General features: G+C 42.1%; 1 protein-coding gene across 1 annotated transcript in view; it reads left to right on the top strand.

Annotated features, from left to right (window-relative positions):
• PLEKHA8 (pleckstrin homology domain containing A8) overlaps positions 1-19,019 on the top strand; it is a 55,409-nt gene extending 36,390 nt beyond the window's left edge. Inside the window, exons 11-14 of the mRNA XM_047763105.1 lie at positions 111-241; positions 860-930; positions 11,055-11,116; positions 17,799-19,019. Coding sequence (XP_047619061.1) covers positions 111-241; positions 860-930; positions 11,055-11,116; positions 17,799-17,996 — 462 coding nt within the window. The 3' untranslated portion in view covers positions 17,997-19,019. The remainder of the gene's footprint in view (positions 1-110; positions 242-859; positions 931-11,054; positions 11,117-17,798) is intronic.
• The last annotated feature ends 3,297 nt before the right edge of the window (positions 19,020-22,316 follow it).

Genomic DNA, 22,316 nt, shown 5'->3' with positions numbered 1-22,316 from the left:
CAGTGACCCGAGCCACAGTAGTGACGACATCAGATCCTTATCCTTTAGCCACCGGGGAAGTCCAGCTTTAACATTTTTAACCTAAGATTGTTTCCCTCCTTTTCTTGCAGAAGGTAAATCAGAAGTATATTACCAACAAGGAAGAGTTTACCACCCTCCAAAAGATAGTGCTGCATGAAGTGGAAGCCGACGTAGCCCAGGTTCGGAACTCAGCTACAGAAGCCCTCTTGTGGCTGAAGAGGTAAGGCAGCTGCAGTGGGGCAGCAGTTAAAATCCCGCTTAGTTGAAATGTTACCTCCAAAAACAATTGCCATACAAAGGAGACTGCTTTTGAGGGACAGCTGTGACTCAGCTGTATAAAGACCTAATGAATAGAACACCACCTTTCTTTTTGCCTCCATCTTGATGGTGAGAAGCATTGTTAATAGAATATATAAGATTGGTATCATAAAAGACAATACAGTTGATTGGTTTGTCTTTAGTCAGTGGATCACAAACTTTAGTGGCACCACAATCACCTGGAGGGCTTATTTGAAAAAAACAGAAATTGCGCCACTCGAAACTCAGAGTTTCTAAGTCAGTAAATCTGGAATGAGGCTTCCCAAATTTGCATTTCTGACAAGTTCCCAGGTGATGCTAAAGCCTCTGGTCCTGGGACTACATTTTGAAAACCACTGTTTTGGTATTTCAGATAAGAAGGGTCTAGAGAAAGCTAAAGGGAAATGACAGGGAAGAAACTCAGAGAGGACTGCTATGTGACTTGACCTAAGATACTCTTAAAAAGAAGCTAATGTCATTTCTATATACCCATTTAATATGAGTGAATTTTGAAAATTATATTTCTTCTTTTTTGTTTTAGAGGTCTCAAATTTTTGAAGGGCTTTTTGACAGAAGTGAAAAATGGAGAAAAGGACATCCAGACAGCCCTGAGTGAGTGTTCTTTACGTGTTGATTGGTTGATTGACTGCAGTGTGAAATGGAGACCCCTGGTGGAGGAGACAGGGTCTGCTTTTCAAGACTTGATTTTTTTTCTACTTCATTATTATTAATGTTTATTATGATGATGATGTTTTGTATATGCTTTGATAAAAAAGAACCCTGAGGTAGTGACCTAGTAATCTAGATCTAACTTATTAAAAGTCAGTATATCTTTAAAAAAGAGCTAAATTAATAGCGAGCTCTCTCTTAATAGGAAAACCTACTATTTTTAAGACATTAGTTCTTCCTAAATTATACTGTATAGTTCTCTAAAATCAATATCCAAATGGAAGCTAGTTTTGGAGGCAGTAAAAGGGAGGGGGATCCCTGGGAATTTGCTCTGAAGTGAGAGGAAGGGTTGGGCATCATCTTGTGCTCCTCAGGTTGAAACTAGGATGAAGGCCTTGGTCAAAGGAGATGGCCCTCTATCTCTAGCACTTAATGCAGCGCCTGGAATGTTGAAGGTGCTTATTAATAAACATGGGTGGGTGGATGGAGAGATGGATGGTTCATTGCATCTGTCAGGCCATTTTTGGAAAACATTGAAGACTTGGAAGCGTCCTCGTGGTGCTCCTAACAAAGTGACTGAACTCTCACTTAGGAAATCCTTCCAGGATGAGCATTGAGGCGCTGGCGGGTGCATGGGCGGGAATGAAATTCCATGTATTTTGAAGCCCTGTATTGTTATGTTGTAGAGAAGCACATGGTCACACTCGAAGCAGCCGTGATTATAAATAGTGAAGTGAATGAATTAGATGCTTCTGTTGGGAAGGAGGAGCCAGTGTTCACAGCAGAATTTTATCAGGGTCAGGGGTGGGTTCTTCCTTTTGTCTGTCCTCCCTCTGGGTCATGAGCCCTGAGGGATCCTGCCCTCTCATGATTTTCCCAGGCTTCCCTGTCTGGAAACTAGCTGAAGTGCCATGAAGCAATAAAAGGTGTTATTTCTGTAATACTGTATTAAAAATTCAGACAACCTAGTCCTCACATCAGTCTATTTTTACAAGTTAGGTGATTGAAATTCTGCAAGATTTAGAGATATGCTAAGACCACAAAAGATCTGGAGCAGTGTCACTTTGGGATCCCTGCTTCCAGAGCCTTCATTTCTTCCACAAAAGTCTCTACCATCCCTGAGGTGCCTGCATTTTGGAGTTTCTCATCCATCCCTGAGTTTCCAGGGCAGTGTCAGTTATATTCTGCCCTTTGTGTCCTGATTTCAGGACTCAAAGTTAGACTCACCATGGACCCGCTAAAGTATCTACCAAACTTTACGGCTTTGTGGAGAGATTAAGATCTTGGCCTCTCAGGTTTCACCAGCAAATGGTGTTGTGCCCTTAAGCAATTTACTAAACTTTTCTCTGCCTCTGTCTCCTCATCTATAAAATGGGAGTGATGATTTGATTTCCCTAATAAGATTGTTGTAAAGATTAAATAGGTTTATGCATGTGGAAAGTTTAGAAAACTGGTTCATGGAGTTCCCATCATGGCACGGTGGAAATGAATCTGACCGGGAACCATGAGGTTGTGGATTCAATCCCTGGCCTCACTCAGTGGGTTAAGGATCTGGCGTTGCCGTGAGCTGTGGTGTAGGTCGCAGATGTGGCTCAGATCTGGCGTTGCTGTGGCTCTGGCGTAGGCTGGCAGCAACAGCTCCGATTACACCCCTAGCCTGGGAACCTCCATATGCTGCGGATGCAGACCTAGAAAGGCAAAAAAGACAAAAAAAATAAAGAATGCCTTGTCTGAAATCCATTCAGTGTATGGATCTGTGCAACAGTGGTGAGACACATTGAAAAGAAGCAAGAGCAATTAAAAAAAAAATTGGTTCATAATAAGCACTTAATAGAAGTTAGCTTCTATTATTGTTTGTATTTTTATCATGACATACAAAGTTAATGACCTGGCAGAAAATGGGACTTATTTGTCCCTAATCACAAATGGAAAGTTTGCAAAGCTCAGTTGCCAAGGCCAAATTTTCTCTCCAGACTAACTTCTTAATATGAGAAAGTTCCGTTGGAGGAAGACTCTGCCCCTTGCAGGAAATGCAGATGATATGGGATTCAGCACTCTGTGCCTGGCGGACACCACATGACACAGGATGCTGTTGCTGTGTAGTGGCTGTCTGTGTGAGGGGAAGTGGGGGATGCTAATCTCGCGACTCTTCTAGTGGAGCTGGGATGGAGTAGAACCCGGCCACTAGCAACCAAAAAGAAAAGCTTTGCCTCTTGGAGGTGGAGGAAGTTGAGGATATAACCTTTCTGCCCTTCCCTCATCCCTCATTCTGCTCCTTTTCCTCCCCTCCCTTTTACATAATTTGGGAACTGGGCCTAGAGATGTTGACATTGTGAAAAGAGAGGCAGCTCGAAGGGTGAATGCTGCTTCAGAACTGAAATAATCACAGCCAGTCTCAGCTTCTCCTTCCCTCTCTTCCCCTGTGGACTGTTTTCAGCAGAAAGGAAGAGGGACCATACATTGGAGATTTTCATCCTGACGCTCAGCCTTTGCTCAGAAGTTTTCATGATTTAAATCACCTTTGCTTGTAGAGATTCCCAGGTTCCTGCTGCTGTTCAGCGTAGAGAGATAACACTCCCCTAACCAACCCCCTCCGGACACAGACACAGCAAGCTCTGTGCAAACAAATAGTTTTATGAGAAATGTTTACGCATTAACTGTTCAGAACCCATATGCTCCTTGATGCATATTCCTCTGGATTAATGGCTTCTTTTTTCTCATTTTGAAATCATAGGCTTTATAAGCAGAACTGATACATTGTCTAAAATGAGGGAGTTTGGGTATGTAGGTAAAAGAGAGGGTATGTGCAATTTCTGTGCTATCTTATAGGCAGATCAGCTGCATTTAATTCTAAAATCGAGTGAGTTATTGTAATAACAGCTACCATTTATAGAGTACCCAGTGTTGGCATGACACTAGGTTCTCTGTAAACATTTCATTTAATCTTCGGAGTACTCCCCTTTTACAGTGAGTAAACTGAGGTTTAGAGAGGATAAGTACCTTCCATAGGGTCTCAGATGTAGATCAGTGGTTCTCAGAGTGGGCAGAGGACAGCAACATCTTTACCACCTGGAAACTTATTAGAAGTGCAGACAACTGGGTCCCACCTGACACCAGCTGACTCAGAAACTCCCAAGGTGGGGCCAGTGATACATGTGTTCACACGTCATCCCTGTGATTCTAATCCATGCTCAAGTTTGAGACCCATTCATCTAGAGCTGGGGTGTTGAAGCTCACCTGTCACTAGGCTACATTTTGATTATTTGGGAATTTTGACTGTGTCTAAGTGATTATTTAATAAGGAGAAATAAAGGTGCTAAAATTAATTAGCCATAGCATCAGTTAATTCTGCCTCTTTTTCATTATGATTGGCTGGTTCTCCAATACCTGAAAGCTTTTCCTAGCCTAGGAATAGCAAGACAGGTAGCCGGGATGAATGAAGGATAAACCTTTTGTGGCACTCCCAAATTTGAACACATTGCTAAAGAAAGCATGCTATACATGCTCATAAAACTTGTATAGTCTTAGTGGCTCGGAAGATGATATGTAAAAGTCCTCAATGACACAGTGGAAGCCTTGACATCTATTAACTGGCTGGAAGATGCATGTATCGTCATTGTATTGCTGCAGTTCTGCGACCTAGAATGAGTTTTCAACATCTGGAAGGAGGCCTTGGGCTTTATACTGCCCCCTTTAGCATTTGAGCCATCACTTGGATCCCCTATAATGATGAGCAGAGGGGAATATTTTGGGAGTTCTCATACCAAGAGCTGCTCTGAACTCTTGGTGTCCTCTGACATTCTCTAGACATCATTCTAAGGCAAGAGTTGGGTAACAAGGCAGATATATTTAATGGTCCACACTGTAGCTGAGGCCCTCCATTTGCAGATGCCACATCAAAAAGAGCCTTTGGAAAGCATCCTTCTAAGTGAAGGGAAGAAAAATTGCTCTGCCATTTCATGCACCATTGTATTAAATGTTATATGCTCAGCATTACTCCCATAGTGGGCTGGCATGTGGCCACATCCCTCACCTCAGAATGATTCCATAAATGTCAGGTAAGCATTAACCTAACCAAGATCTCTAGCACAGAATGGGGAAAAAACTGTAAAGGATGCTCAGTTATGTATTTAATATGAAAGGCTTTCACAAACGAGAGTTGTATGAGAGATACAATGTCAGGCTCATAATCAGATATTCTGCATCAAATCCTAACTTGACTAATTACCTTGACCGCAACTCCTGGGCAGTGTGAATCAGGTCGTGCCCTCTCCAGGGCTCTTCACAGCATGAGCCTCTAATGGCAGACCTGGCTTACGGTACAAGTTTTCATCTCATTGGTGCCTGAAGGTAACAAAGGGTAGCTCTGGGTACTTGTTTCATCTCTGTCAACTGGTTATTGAGTTGGCTTTTCTCCATACAGTTCATTTATCCATATAGCTTAGTCACTATAAAGAATTTGGGGTACTTTCCAAATAGGTGGGTTTTTAAATTATATCAAACGTTTACCATTTAACCAAATAAATACAATGCCACCTACCACCTTGTGACCCTATTACTTCCAAAGAAGATCTTCATCCTGAATTGGTAGTTTATCATTATAATAATGAGTGGTTTTATGCTTTTACTGTATATTTATTTGTCCACAAAGTATCTAGTAATATAGTGCATGTTTTAAACTCAGGTACGTGGTGTCACATTATACACAGACTTCCGCTTTCATTCGGTATTTTCAGGTTTATTCACTGCTTATTCACTTTCAAACTTGTTGCTGATTGTTGCCTGAGGACTTCCTAGTTTATTTGCAGGGCTGAGATGATTGACACTTCCTGAGCTTAGTGAATGATTGATTCCATGTTTCTGGCTTTGCTTGTTTATTTCCCAAGCTCTCTGCTAAAACTTAGCTTTGCATCTCTCCTTTTTCCTCTCTACACCCTAAAGTAACTTTACAAATTCTTACCAATTGTAGATTTACAGTAAGAGAAACACTGTCTTATATTCTGTTCCTGGACAGAATAGTTATCCACCAGCAAGAATGGAAAAGTTGCTCTCATTTAGATGCTGTAACAGGTTGAGGCATCATCTCTAAATACCTCACAGCAAGTTTCTGACTAACCAGTAAAGAAATCAGATCTGGGTTGTGTCCATAAATAGAATGTTTCCAGTTTTGTTCAAGAAATGGCTGAGAGAAGGCATGTTTTTCATGTTTGTTATTTTGTTTTATCACAGAGAATAAACATTAGTTTTTGTTCAGTGGTTTAATGTGACGTAAATGAGCCAAGTTCTCATTGCTTTTAACTTTGTGACCTTGGGCAAAAAACTATCTCTCTGAGTCTTCTGTTTTTTTATTTGTAAAAGGGAGAAAATTCAGCAAGGTGATTCTCAAATACTTCCTAGTCAGAAATTTTGACTCAGTTTTTGAGGAAGTGACACATCTCGAAGAACTGGGAGAAGGGTATCATTTATGTCTTTCAGAGGCCAAAAATACTTCCAGATTATAGAACATGCATTATGATAATGACTGGGTATTATGGTGAAGATTAATGTATTTCATTATCTAATCTTCTGTGGGTAACCAAAATAGGGGTCAGGCTTAGACTTCATCTTATATTAATGCAATCTTGCATAGCAGGGATATTTACAGCCCTAGAAGTCAACTAAGGACTATGGACAAGTCTTTTTCTTTTTCTTTTTTCCTTTTTTTTTTTTTCCTTTCCTTTCCTTTCCTTTTCTTTCAGTGAGTTTTATTTATTGCATTTATTTATATATTTATGTGTTTTAGTGCTGCACATGCGGTATATGAAAGTTTCCAGGCTAGGGGTTGAATTGGAGCTGCAGCTGCTGGCCTCTGCCACAGCCACAGCAGTGCATGATCCAAGCCATATCTGCAGCATACACCACAGCTCAGTGCAACGCTGGATCCTTAACCCACGGAACGAGGCCAGGGATCAAAACCGCATCTTCATGGATACTAGTCAGGTTCATTACCGCTTCGCCAAAACAGGGAACTCCCTATTTGTTGCTTTTAAGTTGCAGCAGTGGTCTTCCTAGGCTTAAGTCAGGACCCAGCCTAAATTCTCAGCCTACTCTTCTCCTGTTAGACTATCCGGCCCACATTTTGCCCAGTGAGCCTCTTTGGCAAGGCGCAGGCGCAGCAAAGACCACCTGCCTCCTCTAGAAGAGCCCAATGAGGGCCACAGGTCGTGCTGCTGTACAAACACTTCGCCTTCCTTAGACCAGGCTGCTCCTCTTATTTGGACATACAGCGTCCTTGTTTTCTTGGTGTCCCATAGAAAGGGCATGGAGAAGGGTTTCTGGGCTTTTTTTTGAATAGCTGACTTCACTGGCAAAGCGTAGGAAAGGTATACAGTCCCTGCACTTGGGGTAACCCTGGCTTCAGAGCCCGATGAACAGGCAGTTTGTCTGCCAGGTGAGTTCTGGAGCCAAAGGCACAAACAGGACGGCAGTGAGCATTGTTTGTTGCATACCATGAAGAAATGTGGATCTCTTTTTATTTTCCTCCTGTAACTCTAAATCAGAATGATTATCACTTTTAGTAAAAGAAAACACTACTATCTGCATAGGAAAAAAGGCTTAAGAGACTAGACCTTCTGAGTGCCCTCTACGGTTATCTTCAGGAGGCATGACTAGGGTTTTCTTTAGCGTTTCCCTTTTTGCATTTTCCATATTTTTAACAATGAACATGCATTATTTATGAAATCAGAAAAAAAAGCAGGAAGTGTTATATATATTTTTTAACTACCACTGTGCCTCTGGTGGAAAGTTTAGAACTCTTGACCTGGCATAAAAAGGTCTTCACACTTTGGCCCTAGGCCCAGTGATCTTCAGCCCTAGTGAACTGCTCCCCCTTCAGGCCACCATCTCTTACAGCTCCATGTGCTTCCTCTGTCTGCAATCCTGGTCACTACCCTCCGCTCTGCCCTGCCCAGCCTTTGAGACTCCTTGGAAAATTCTCTCTGTCCACATGCTCCCAGGCTGGATTCATCTCTCTTCCTATTCCTGGAGTACTGGATTCAGATCTCTGTTATAGCAGTTGACAATTTGCATGATGATGATTTGTTAAAGGCTGGCTCTCTTATAAATAAGACCATGAATTTCCTGAAGATAGGAGTTTGAGTTTAAATCAGGCCAAGATCCCTGCTGCCTTGCACAGTGAGGGGTGTATGGTAGACTCTCACCAAATTCTGGTTGAATGCAGCAGCTGTTCCATTGTGGACGTCCACCAGCAGATTGTAATAGAACTGGGTTTCACCTCTATTTTTAATGGCACTTAGTACCTTACCTGGATTAGGATCACAAGAAAGAAAGCATTCCCACTGTCTTGCCTCTGTGAGTCACCTCAGGATGCCTTCCTTGGACATGTGCACTATCATGCCAGCCCACATGGCTCTGTAGACAGTTGGAAAGTTGATTGTTTTGCTGATTTACCTCAGAGGCTCTGCCTGGTATTTTCTGCCTACCTATGCACTTGGTCTGCTAGCAACCCTTTCTCCACCAAGGTCTTATATACCATCCAAAATGTCCCTGATAACATGTCCCTAGAGAACCAAATAGATTTTATTTATTTATTTATTTATTTGGTCTTTTTGCTATTTCCTGGGCCGCTCCCGCGGCATATGGAGGTTCCCAGGCTAGGGGTCCAATTGGAGTTATAGCCGCCGGCCTACACCAGAGCCACAGCAACGCGGGATCCGAGGCATGTCTTTGACCTACACCACAGCTCGTGGCAATGCTATATCTTTAACCCACTGAGCACGGCCAGAGATTGAACCTGCGTCCTCATGGATGCTAGTCAGATTCGTTAACCACTGCGCCACGATCGGGAACTCCTCAAGTAGATTTTAAAATGTGGATTAAATAGGAGTTCCTGTCGTGGCTCAGTGGTTAACGAATCTGACTAGGAACCATGAGGTTGCGGGTTCCATCCCTGGCCTTGCTCAGTGGGTTAAGGATCTGGTGTTGCCGTGAGCTGTGGTGTAGGTTGCAGATATGGCTCAGATCTGGTGTTGCTGTGGCTCCGGCATAGACTGGCAGCTACAGCTTCGATTAGACCCCTAGCCTGGGAACCTCCATGCCTCGGGAGCGGCCCCAGAAAAAAGACCAAAAAAAAAAAATGTGGCTTAAATAGAAGATTTGTATCTTTGATGATACCTTAGTATACTCAGACTCTTCAGAGAAAAAAAGATTAAATTTAATCTTGCGTTCTCCTTTCACCTGTTTCAGAGAGTCCTTTCTACACTTGAATCTGTTGACTTTTATCGTTTCCACTTTAGCTTCGCCACACTGGGTGCTGGCATTTCAACCTTTCCTAAAACTTTAGATGCCAGGGAATCTGCTTTTATTAGAGATGTACAATCTTCTTTTAGACAAAATGTAATCTGTTTTATGCAAACTTGAGTTCTATAAAATTGATAGTATGGTATGCTAAAAGTATTAATAAAGCCACACACAAATTTTAAAAATAGAACTTGACAAGAATTATATCATTTCAAAGCTAGAGGGCTTAAAAAATTGTAGACTGTGTTTAAGTTACAACCACATGGCAGCACCCTTTTGCTCACTAAAATGCAGCTAGACACCTGATGTCCTTTGGTGGTATTCTGTGAACCACACTGCTTTTTACTGCATAGGAACTTAAGGTTGTGGTTTTGGTGTCTCTTTTTTTGTTGTTGTTATTTTAATAGCTGCTCTTGTGATAATTTAAAATATCTTTATATCATCTTACTGTATTGCCCAAACATTGATTAAATGGCGGTGGTACATGTACCGGTGCTGAAACTAGCACACGAAAATGAATAGGTTTTGAAATAAAATTTAGATGTGGTAAAAAATAATGAAGGTCAAACAACCCCCATGGTATTCCGTGCTGTAATTTAGGAATGCGAGCACTCTGTAGGCCGTTGGAGACGATGCTGAGAAAATAAAACGCAGCCCTGAAATAAATACATTGTGTGATGATGTAGTTTTGTCTCCTGAGACTGCGTTTACTCCTATGGGAAAACCAGCTTTGAATTTTGCATATATTGAATTATTCAGAGCCTTCAGGAACACATCCATTGCGTAAAATGTAGTCATCTTGTTCTTCAGATTTTTTTGTAATTAAAATTATTATATAGCAGTTTTTAAATCTCCTTTCAAAACACATTGGGACAGGAGTTCCCGTCGTGTCGTGGCTCAGTGGTTAATGAACCTGACCAGGATCCATGAGGACGTGGGTTCCGGCACTGGCCTCACTCAGTGGATTAAGGATCCGGCATTGCCGTGAGCTGTGGTGTAGGTCGCAGACACGGCTCTGCTCCCACATGGCTGTGGCCAGCAACGACAGCCGCAATTCAGCCCCTGGCCTGGGAACCTCCATGTGCCACGAGCATGGCCCTAAAAAGACAAAAAAATAAAACCACATTGGGACAAAACCAGATTTTTATCTTTAAAGTCTGGAATGTGAATGACTTTTTATTGCTAGGCCTCACCAATTACGTAATATCTAGCTTAGTAACGTGAAGCCATTCTTTCCAATTAATAGTTTTAAAAGTTTCCAGCTTTCATACTGTATATCCAGGGTCAGAGGGACAAACATTTGACATCCCAGAAAAGAATGTTAGAATTGAAGAGACCTTAGAGATCATTTTACAAAGGAGAAACAAATGGTTAGAGAGGTCAGCTGAGGGATTGGCTCGGGCTCATTCAGCATTTCAAAGAATTGCATTTCTATATTTTTACAGTGTATTTTTAATTTTATTTAGTCTCTATTTTCCAATATGCTTTCCTCCTTCTTTACTTCCTTATATACATCGAATTTTCCAACCATGATAATAAGCTGAAGTTCAGATATTTTGACACAGAGTACAAGTGGAAATACCAGTTGTTCTTTTTAAAAAAATCTATATGACCTTTTTTCCTACTCAGGACTTCTGGGGTATACAATCTTGTAGTTCAACTTTTTCCATAAGTTTTTAATCCAATAGGAATGTGCTACTACATACATTAGAAAGAGCACATGAAATTCTGATGAAATTGTTCCTCATGGAGTTTTTCTTCTTTTCAAGATAATGCGTATGGTAAAACATTACGGCAGCACCACGGCTGGGTAGTTCGAGGGGTTTTTGCGGTAAGTATTCCTTTTGCCTCCTAATATTCTGATGGTCGCAGGGAGGTGTTTTGTGTGTCTGATGTTTCTGCTTGCTTTGTGTTTGTGAATAAGAACAAAATGTTGCTTATTCCACTTCAGTCTGTAGGTCTTTGTTGTGTGGAAGTGCTGGCAATAAAAAGTGAGAAAAGACTGTTGAGTGTGCATCACTCTGTCTCGTTCCAGCGACCCTGTGAAGAGTTGTCTCAGAAGTGATTGCCTTTCGGATAGGCGGTAGAGCGTGTCATCGCAGAGACAGGTGGCAGCAGGCTGCCAGATGCTCACCATCGAGGGGAAACCAGCAGTGGTTTCAAACCCGTAGCTCCCTCTGCTGCCTGTTACAGTCAGTTCTCTTAATTCTCAGACTTTAGTCAATTTTTTTTTCCTAAACGAATTTTACTTTTGAGCCTTAACTGACCTGGGTTGCCAGTGGCTAGGGCAAGAAATCTCTTCTTACCCGGTTATTTTATATGTGGAGGTGTTCGTGTTCATATGTTTTGGCTTCTGTTACCTGCCACTCCTTCCGTCCCTGCACGACCTAGGAAGGACCCACAGCTGGAAATCATAGTCCCCTGGACAAATCACTTAGCCCACTTTGTAAGATAACAGGAGTGGATGGCTCCTTTATGTCAGCAGTAATACTCTGAGTCTCCTGGCTGGTCAGAGGTCAGCCTTAGTCAGATGCAGCCATGAGAAGACAGTCTCACGTTAATGGTGCAATAGGAAATGTCATAGAATGTGAATGTTCTTTGGAAGGTCAGGGATTAAAAATAGTCTTGCAGATGATGTCTTTTATTACATTAAAGCAGGGGAGATACCATTTGCCTAAGGTAAGAACTGTTCAGGTCATGATTTATTAGGAGACAGGTAAAGAAAGTGGGAAGAATTTGCCGTGGAATAAATCAAATTTTAGTGAAAAATGAGACATTTTTGAAAGCATAGAGATGACTAGCTCTATGTCCCCTGTTCACTGGAATAGGAGCCAGACCAATTGCAGCCACAAACTGCTCACGCTTAACCTTCAATGCATGGTTAATAACACAGTGATAGCTACTGTATGGCTCTCGGACACTCACTGTGTGTCAGGCACTGTGCCAGGTACTTCTGTGTTTATTATCTTTGGTAATCCTCAGGATTAACTCCCAACTCTTCTACAAGTTCAGAACTAAGTCCAATCCCAAAGTGAGGCAGTGGCAGAGCCCAGGTCTAAATGCAGATCTGCTGTCTCCAAGGCTCATCCCACACGTAACAGCTCTCCACAGGGAAGACAGAGTAATTGAGATGCTGCTAGTGAGAAATTAGACAAAAGATGCTGCTACAGTCTGTCTCCCTGTGATATGTGATTGCCTGCTACCCAGGTTCCCTTAGTGAGATGATAAAGCACGAAAGCATTTGAGTTGCACTGCTTGTAAGAAACATAACTGTGGCTGGGTTGTTTTTTTCCTACTACAGAAGGCAGAGTTTAATCCCAAAAAATTGATGATTGAAGAGATGTTACCAACAAGAATGCAGTTATAGCAGAAAATCTATCATAACCACAAATCTTCAAAAGGACATTTTAACATAGGATTTTCCCCAGTATGTAGTAATTTAGACTCACTGTACAAATTTTTTAGAAACTATGGAAGAATAGAAAGGGTAAAAATTAAAATTGTCCACATTCCCATCATTCTGTAGAAATCATTTTTAACATTCTTTATAGTTTTTAAAAATATTATTTTCCATCATGTTTATCATAGGACATTAAATATAGTTTCCCATTTTTAACATTTTTGGGTTTTACCTTCTTAGCTGTTGTTTTCGTATACTTTCACATATTCTTTCAATACTATTCTATTTCATTTTATATATTTATATAAATATATATCTATAGATGTTTGTTTTTTGTTTTTATATCTACATGTTTGTATTATATAATTATCTTTATTTTGTATACTTATTCTGTATATGCATACAATTTTTTGACATTTGGCTGATTGTATAATTTTATATTTTCTCTCACTTTTTAATGTTTTAATTTTTTCTAGTTTTAGTGAAAAATAATTGACATACACTACTGTATGGTTAAGGCACTCCACATGATGGTTTGATTTTTGTCTAAGGCACACAGCATGATAATTTGATTTGATTTACAGGGTTGTTTTTGTTTTTTTGGTTTTTTTTGTCTTTCTCAGGGCCACATCTATAGCATATGGAGGTTCCCAGGCTAGGGGTCTATTCAGAGCTATAGCTGCTGGCCTACACCACAGCCCCAGCAACACAGAATCCGAGGCATGTCTTCGACCTACACCACAGCTCATGGCAGTGCTATATCTTTAACCCACTGAGCAAGGCCGGAGATTGAACCTGCGTCCTCATGGATGCTAGTCAGATTTGTTTCCACTGAGCCATGGCGGGGACTGCGACAGTGATTTTTAAAGTTGCCGGTTTTAGAGAAAAATAGATTATGTCAAGCATTTGGCAACAGCCTTCTCAGTGGGGAAGCTAGAAATGCCCTTTCAGCCCCTCTCCTCTTATTCTCCAAGTCATCCCTACTTTGGAAAGTTTATAGAGTTTTCTAATGTACTAATTACAATTTGGAGGGGCAAATTCATTTTACCGACTGATTTTTTTTTTTTTTTGGTCTTTTTGTCTTTTTAGGGCCATACCTGCAGCATATGGAGGTTCCAAGGCTAGGGGTCTAATCTAGCTGCCAGCCTATGCTAGAGCCATAGCAACGCCAGATCTGAGCCACGTCTGCGACCTACACCACAGCTCACGGCAATGCCGGATCCTTAACCCACTGAGCAAGGCCTGGGATTGAACCCACAACCTTGTGGTTCCCAGTCGGATTTGTTTCCGCTGCACCACATTGGGAACTCCTCATTTTACTGACTGATCTTGGTTGCTCAGGGAAACTTTTTTTTTTTTGCTTCAGCTGCAGTGACTCAATATGGGATCTCAGTTCTCAGACCAGAAAGTGAACCTGGGCTGCAGCAGTAAAAGCGCAGCAGAGTCTTAACCACTAGATCAGCAAGGAACTCCCAGGGAAAGATCTTTCATGCCAAGGAATTTGACTTGTTTACAAGCCAAATAGTGAACTAAACTATTTCATCCATGAAACTGATTCCCAGTCCAGGCTCTGCCGCTTTCTGTGGCTTCCTCCTTTTGGCTTCTTCTCCAGTTGAGTTCTGTCGCTGTTTCCCAAATAGCCCACATTACATCCCCAAGGAGCCTTTGAGAAATGCATAGTCCTGGGCCCCACTCCAGAGAAGCTTTAAAAATTTTTTATTCTACTTAAATGTACGTACCTTGAGTTTTGTTTCATTTTTTATCACAAAGTCCAAAAACGTTATAATAGGAGTTCCCTGGTGGCTTAGCAGTTAAGGATCCGGCATTGTTACTCCTATGGCACGGTTAGACCCCTGGCCTGAGGACTTCCATATGCCACAGGCGCAGCCAAAAAAAACAAAGAAGAAAAAATGGTTATAGCAGAGAATAACAGTCCTTTTGTTCCCTGCTTCCCAGACTCACTAAAAGAGGTTGCCACTTTGAACTACTTTGGCTATTCCTTCCAATACCTCTCTAATTCTAGGGGTTCCCTGATGGCTCAGTGGGTTAAGTCATTGTCACTGCTGTGGCTCTGGTTATTGCTATGGCACAAGTTTGAGTTTGATCCCTGGCCTAGGAACTTCTACATGCCTCTCAGGCGTGGCCAAAAAAGAAAAAAGGCCAATACCTCTGTAATTCTAAAACTATTTACTATTCTTTGTGGCCTTATCAATTTTAATTAACTTATTAATTTTAATTAATGTTGACTTTCTGTTACAGATTAGAATTTAGTTCTCTTAGACCTATTCTCACTTCCTCACCTCCCCTGTCTCCACCTTATATCACAAGCTTATATTATGATGATGAGCCACAATTCTATGATTTCTTTTTGTTCTTCATTATATGAGTTTTATATTTTTCCCTGCACCATCCAGTCTGTCCAATCGCCATCATTTTGAACTCACAAATGTATCAGTCTGTGGGGTTTTTTTTGAGTCTTCCCTTCCAGAACTTTCTAAACTCTTATCCTAGACTAAGTTATTGTACTACTGTTGCCCTAGGACTTTTCTTCACTAATTATCCCATATCGAATCCTTACTTCACCTTGATTTCATTTCCCAGGTCCTTTGGCTTCCTAATTCTTGATCTAGTTCCTTTTTTTGATGGTATCCATCCTCTAGTAGCTTCCTAAGAAAGGGTGCAAGGGAGCTAAATTTGGGGATTTCCGTGTGTCTGAAAATGTCTTTATTCTACTCCTTTTTCCCTAAAATGTTGCTTTGGCTGGTGCAGAATTCTAGGTTAATAGCAGTTTTCCCTCAGAACTTTGAAGGCATTCCTCGGTTGTCCTCAAGCTTCTAGAAGTACTGTTGCAAAATCTCATGTTCCACTGTGTATAAACCTTTCTCGCCTCCTTCTAGATGCTTTTAGGATCTATTTTTTTTATCCCCACATTCTAAAATGTCCTCATGTTCTCCTTTGAGGCTTTATCACTCATTCTGCTGAGCACTTGGAGAGCTCTTTAAATCTGGAGACCCATATTCTTCAGTTCTAGGAGATTTTCTCACATTACATTTTAGGTCAGTTGTCTTCCCGTCACTCTCTGCTCTCCCTTGTACTCCTGCCATTATTTGTGTATTTATTGTGTGCCAGGCAGTGAAATAAACACATCCTACATGTCTCATTAATCCCTCAAATAAGGAAAGCGGTATCAGTTGTTTTCTACAGGTGAGGAAACGGAAGTTCTATGAGTTTAAACACCTTGCTTAAATTCCTCAAGCTAATCTGTCAGAGGTTTGGGATTCAAGTCCAGGTCTCCACACCCATGCTTGTGCTTTAACCCTTGCGTGATAATGCCATTTGCTCTGCAGTTGCAAAAAGGGGGAGAGGGGGTGTTGGTTTTCAAAGGATTTCAACATAAGGAAGCTCACGAAAGCAACTGCAGAATGATAATTCAAGATTCTGATAAGTCTAGAGATCTCAGCAGAGCCAACCCAGTAGATGCCAGATAGCAGATTTTAGCAAGCTTAGGGAACAGTTGGCCTGCGAAGGCAGAGGGAAGGGAGCTATAAGGAGCTTAGGAAATTTTCTGTCAGGGAAGTGGTATGTTTGAAAAAGCATAGCGACCATCCTAAGTTCAGATCCTGGCCCTGGCACTCTTTAGCTGTGTGGTGCCCACATGTAAAATAGGGATCGAAACTGTACAAGGTTCTTAAATAATTAGCTGGAGTAAAACACCTTAAAGCATCAGCGCACAAGCCAACAACAAACGATAGCCCCTTCCATTTTAGAAGATATTCAAGAAAACAAAGGAAATATTATCCATGTGGGGGGAAATAAAGGATATGCAAGGAAAGTCTATGGAGATGAGTATATGGAGTATGAGGCACCTGCCAGGTTGGCCATGCACAGAGCCTGGTAGCAACATGCATACAGGTAATTCTGAGCACTCAGCAGCAAGTGTCTGGGTCACTGAATGAGAATGGAGCTTTTCTCAAGGGAACCCTCCTACATCGTTGGTGGGAATGTAAATTAGGACACCCATTCTGGAGAACAATATGGAGGTATCTTAAAAGGCTGAAAATGGAACCATCATAGGATCCAGCAATTCCCACTCCTGGACATCTATCTGGAGAAAACCATAATTTGAAAAGACACACGCACCCCCGTAATCACTGCAGTACTATTAACGATTGCCAAGGCATGGGGGCATCCTAAATGTCCATTGACAGAGAAAAGAATAAAGAAGATGTGGTGTATATATATATATATGTGTGTGTATATATATAATGGAATATTATTCAGCTATTAAAAAAGGAATAAAATAATGCTATTTGCAGCAACATGGTTGAAACTAGAGATTATCATACTAAGTGGAGTAAGTCAGACAAAGACAAATACCATGATATCACTAATATGTGGAATTTAAGAGGGTACAAATGGATTTATTTACAAAACAGAAACAGACTTCAAAAACAAACTTATGCTTACCAAAGGGAAAGTGTGTTGAGGGGCATAAGTTAGGAATTTGGGATTAACATATACATACTACTATATATAAAATAGATAATCAATAAGGACCTACAGCACAGTAACCTATATGGAGTAACCTATATGGGAAAAGAATCTGAAAAAGAATGGATATATGCTTTGTGTAACTGAATCACTTTTCTGTACACCTGAAATTTAACAGAAACATTGTAAATTAGCTATACTTCAGTATAAAATAAAAACTTTTAAAAGTCCCACTGTATAGCACAGGGAATTATATTCAATATCCTGTGATAAACCATAATAGAAAAGAATATTTAAAAGAATGTAAAAAATAAAAATAAAGCTGAGGGGGGGAAAAGAGAGAAAAGAGCTTTTCTCAAATTTCTTTTCTCCCGGCATTCCCAGACTCGATGGCATTTTTCGTCCTCAAGATGGCCCAAGTACACACTTGCTGCTTCTAGCCTTAAAAAAAGGTTCAAGTTACTTGATTTGCTGCTTTAAATGTAATTTTAGAGTCCACACACTGGAGGAGTGTATTCCTGTTTTTTTGCTCTTGCTCTCCTCAGCTCTGTGTATGTGTGCAAGCGTGTGTGTATGCATGTGCAAGCTGTGGTGCAGCTTCTCACGGGCAGTTCTTTTGCAGTTAGCTCTGAGGGCAGCTCCATCCTATGAAGATTTTGTGGCTGCGTTAACCATAAAGGAAGGCGACCACCAGAAAGCAGCTTTCAGTGTTGGGATGCAGAGGGACCTCAGCCTTTACCTCCCTGCCATGGAAAAGCAGCTGGCGATACTGGACACTTTATACGAGATCCACGGACTGGAGTCTGACGAGGTGGTATGACGACTGCAGGGCAGCGCCGCCTTTCAACTTCAGGGAATAAAGTTTGCTAAAGTGTTTTGTTGCCCTGCTTAGTTTCCAGCAGCAGCTTCAACCCTCTTCAGTCCCTTGCTTGGGAGTATGGAGAGGAGGAAGCAAAGCCCAGTGCTTTTATATGTAATTTTTTAAATGCATATATGTTTCATGTGTTTAAAAATCAAGGTGCTATATATATTCAGTTCAAAGGGCCTCCTGGAAACCAAATCATAGCTGTTACATAGATGTGAACGGCAAGTTGTAGGAGCAGATTTGGCAGAGGACTCTGTTAGTGTTGTATTTGGTTTTTTTGGCTTGTCTCTCTCTTTGTTTAGCTTTTGGTTTTGATGGGCTACCCAAACCCAAACTGAAAAGGAACAAATTCTGTATCAGAGATGATGACTCACAGGCAGTGTTGCAGTCAGTTTAAAGCTAGACTAAGAACGTGGAGGGCGCCAAGCCCCTGTGTTGAAGCTATTGAAATGGAGTTTGCTGTTCCTGGACGTCCTGCAGAGGATCTTCTTCCCTGTGGCTCTGGGGCCGGATGAGCCTGAGTGGTCCAGGTGTCCGGGGCCTTGGTGTGACCAAGCAGTGCCATCCTTATTGACAGGTTGGAGGCTGTGGCTCTGAAGAGATGAGTGGCATGTTCTGGCTCCAAGCTGGAGGACAGGACAGAAAGATTAGGACAGGTCTTCTGAGGTGACCCGTCTGTGCACCCTTTGCCAACCTGCTGGTCTCTGCATCATCTTAGTTGGACATCACAGCAAAAGCGTGACATTCAGGAATTACTTCCCGGTTTTAAAGGTGAAATTTAGAGGTCAGGAGATGTGCTCAGTCACACAGCCGCGCTGTAGAGGAACCACGTGATTTCCATGTGTGATCCGGACCACCTCTGCATCCAAGTGCCAGGGAGTGCTTGTTTAAACAGCAAATTCACAGGCCTTATCTTGACCTGAACGACCAGGATTGTGGAAGTGGGACTCAAGATAATAAACCTCGGATATGACTAAACTTTCTAAGTTATTCTTGTGCATATGGAGTTGGAGAATGAATCACTAGATTAAATTCCGGCTTACGGAATTCCCAGTCTTCTGCATGAACTAAATGATGTGTCCTTTTTCTTCAAAAAGGAAGAGGCCATTGCTGAAGTGAAGCCGTTAAAGGGGAGAGTGAGAAGTGGAGCAGGGCTGTTCAGCAGCTTTCTTAATTGAACCAGCAGGCCTTCGTGTTGCCGTCTGGGCCCACAGTTCTAAACGTGCTCTCTGATCAGTCTTGGCTTAATAATGCAGGGTGAGCTAAATGCAGCTTATCAATTTCAGAAGCTTCAGGACCATGTCCCAGGTTAAAGGTGGGATTTAAGTCTTTTTGATAAAACAGCCTTGTGTAGGCATTCTCCTGAAGAGTGTGACACCAGGACTGTGGCCCTAGTCTCTCAGGCCAGGCTGCCAGGCATGGGCGTTGGGGAGAAGCAGAGGTGCCTTCCCCATCACAGGCTACATGCTTAAGGTAGGTGGCAGGTGCTGGCGTGAGGTAATTCCCCAGGGCCTTTGCAGGGCATAGATGACTGCTCTATGAGAGCCTTAGAGGATACTCTTCCCAGCCCAAAGAGATCTCCTTAGGCAAGAGATTAATGCAGGGAGGGTCTTGATTTTGTCTTTAAACAAATGGGCATTTATGGAGCTCAAATTAATAAAGCAGGTACTCTGCTCACTAAAGACTTAGGGAAAATGCTTGAGCTTAGAAAAGCAACGTCAAATGTTTTAAGGCTGGGGAGAAAAAGCGCACTAAAATGAGGTTTCTTTTGTGTCTTAGCGCCTGCTGATGGCAGCTGTGAGGGTGTGCGTGTTGTCTTTCCCCACTCCCACGAGTGATGAGTGCGGACCCCCGTCTCTGACCAGTGTGAATATGGTCGTGGGACCAGGGGATGATTTAGACTTTCTGCCCTTGACGGAGCCTCCTAAAGGGAAAAAGAAAAAGCCACCAGCCTTTGCTTTACCTTGAATGAACACACATGAGGCGTTGTACCACGGGGCAGGGATGCTCAGGAGGTTGTGGGTGTCGTGAAGCCTGACATTCCGAGCAAATGCCAGACCTCCCCGTCGCTCAGGTGACCTGGTGTGGACTCTTGGAGAGAGGTGGGCTCACTGAAAGAACCTCAGGTACTCCACCTGGGCTCTGAATACAGGCAGAGAGAAAGGTGTAAATGACCTTGTTTTCTAGAGAAGGAGGAAGGGTTTCACATTACCTCGGATCATTTGGACCCCAGAGCAGAGAAGCTTGAGTCACTTGAATAAGTTACATTATATACCCAGTACTTTTCCAACCCTACAGAAAGATAGGTATTTTCCTCACTGGAGCATGTGACGTTTAACTAAGATATGTAAAGCTCTGGAAATTGAACCTCATACTAAATGACAGATTCACCTTGCCCTGAAGCTTGGCACAGTAAGAGCCTCCTCTTGGAGCTACACTATTTGTTTCTCCGTGTCATTTAAAGCCATCATTTGTGCTGATTTGCATTTACTACCCAAGAAAAGGAAAAAGAGAAAAGATGGTTAAGGCTTTCTCTCCGTAATCCTCCAAGATTCCTGGGACAGCGAAGCTTTCTTCCACTCTGACGGCGAGAGGAGACGGGAAGGCGCCAGTGTGTTGGGTGGCGGAGTGGTCACCTTGCTCGCTTGCTCAGTTTTAGGATTCCTTCTCCAGAGGGACCTTTGGAAAGGTCCTGAAGGAAGGGTAGCGTAGCTTCTCAGTATCAGTAGAAGCTAATAAGTAGCGTGTGGAGGAGCTTCCACACACATCACTTCATCACATCGGCAGAAGCCAGGCTTACACTTAGGAGGGATCAATTTGATCTGACGAACGGAATAAAGCCCTTTCATGGTGGCAGTTTTCTTTTGTCCTTTGAAAGCAGATTTGATTCTTTGTAGCTAATCTTGGAAAAATGTCAAGTTAAAGGGATACTCTTAGGGGTCAAAACCAACTTGTGACTCTGAGATGTAGGTGGTTTTCTTATCCCCTCTTGATCCAGTTGCTTGGGGATTTCAGTCCTCAGGGATTCACTTTGAAAGGCAGCATGTGTTAGGATGTTTAAGTCGTAGCTCGAGGCGCCTCATCCTTATTTGCATGTCTTTCTGAACATCAGTACTTCCCAAATATCACATTCCACCATCAGGGAGGTCTGAACTCGGTAGTTGAGCCCTGCACTTCTCTCTCCTCCTCTCTATTCCCAACGATTGCAGACAGCAGCCCCCTCTTAGCTGTGCTGCGCCGTGCCTCAGCAGCAGCTTCTCGTATGTCGGTGGAATGTCAGGCCTAGACCCAGCCAGGGTCAGGTGCGCAGTCAGTGGGCATCCTGCTCCCATGCGTAGCTGCGAAGCAGGTGACGGCCGTGATGTGCAGCATCTAGAAAAGGCCGTCCAGTATTAGATGAGTGCTGCTGGAAAGGTTTGCTCGCTTCTCTTTTTTGATCATTAATTTTTTATACAGACACATACATAATTCCAAAAGTGAATGCTTCAACTTTTTATTTTCAGAAAAGTGTTTTTAATTAAAAATATGTGGTAGGGATCAGTGAATAAAGTATACTTAATTTGAGGTAGAAGAGCTGAACCAAGAGGTATCTTATTAAGAAACCTGATCTGATTGTGCAGAGCACATATATGAAGAAATATGTAAGCCGGTAGGGTGGGTCAGAGAGTCAGGATCAGTACAAGATGATGTGATGTTGAAAACGTTCTGAAAGACAACTGTTTTTATGGTTGGTTTTTTTTTCCCCCCAACTAAACTACCGTGTTCTACAAGAAGTTGGTTTCATAATGGTGCATTGCTGAATCATCAATTAAATGATTGTAGTTGCTTCGGATTTTAGTCTTAGGTTTTAACAACTCTTGAGCTTTCCCACCCTCATGTTTCATTTCTTTTTTTCAGGTGAATTATCAACCTTTAAAAAATTTCTTAGATTTAGAATTGATAAGTTATAGTCTGTTGTAAGCCATTGTCCTGTTAGCAGAGCTAATGTTTGGTCTTGGACAGCCTGACTTCCATGCTCTTTTGATCTGGTGGAGCCTGTACACAAGCCTCAGTGTCTCCGGCAACCTGTGTCCCTGTGACGTGCACATAGAAAGACACTCTGCTTCCGGACGGCCCTTTGTGGTCCACAGCTGCTTACTCAGGGGTTCATAATAGTGACATAAAAATACCGCCAGCTGTCTGATAGTATTTTAAGACTGCTTGTCTGTTACAAGGGTGTTAGGGTTCTTTCAGCAATTCCATGAACATACTGTCCACTAGACCTCTGGAAATGCC

Source organism: Phacochoerus africanus, chromosome 16 (genome assembly GCF_016906955.1).
Source record: "Phacochoerus africanus isolate WHEZ1 chromosome 16, ROS_Pafr_v1, whole genome shotgun sequence".
In the NCBI taxonomy this organism is placed as follows: Eukaryota; Metazoa; Chordata; class Mammalia; order Artiodactyla; family Suidae; genus Phacochoerus; species Phacochoerus africanus.
The sequence above is the reverse complement of the archived record's forward strand: the minus strand, read 5'-3'. Positions and strand labels throughout refer to the sequence as shown.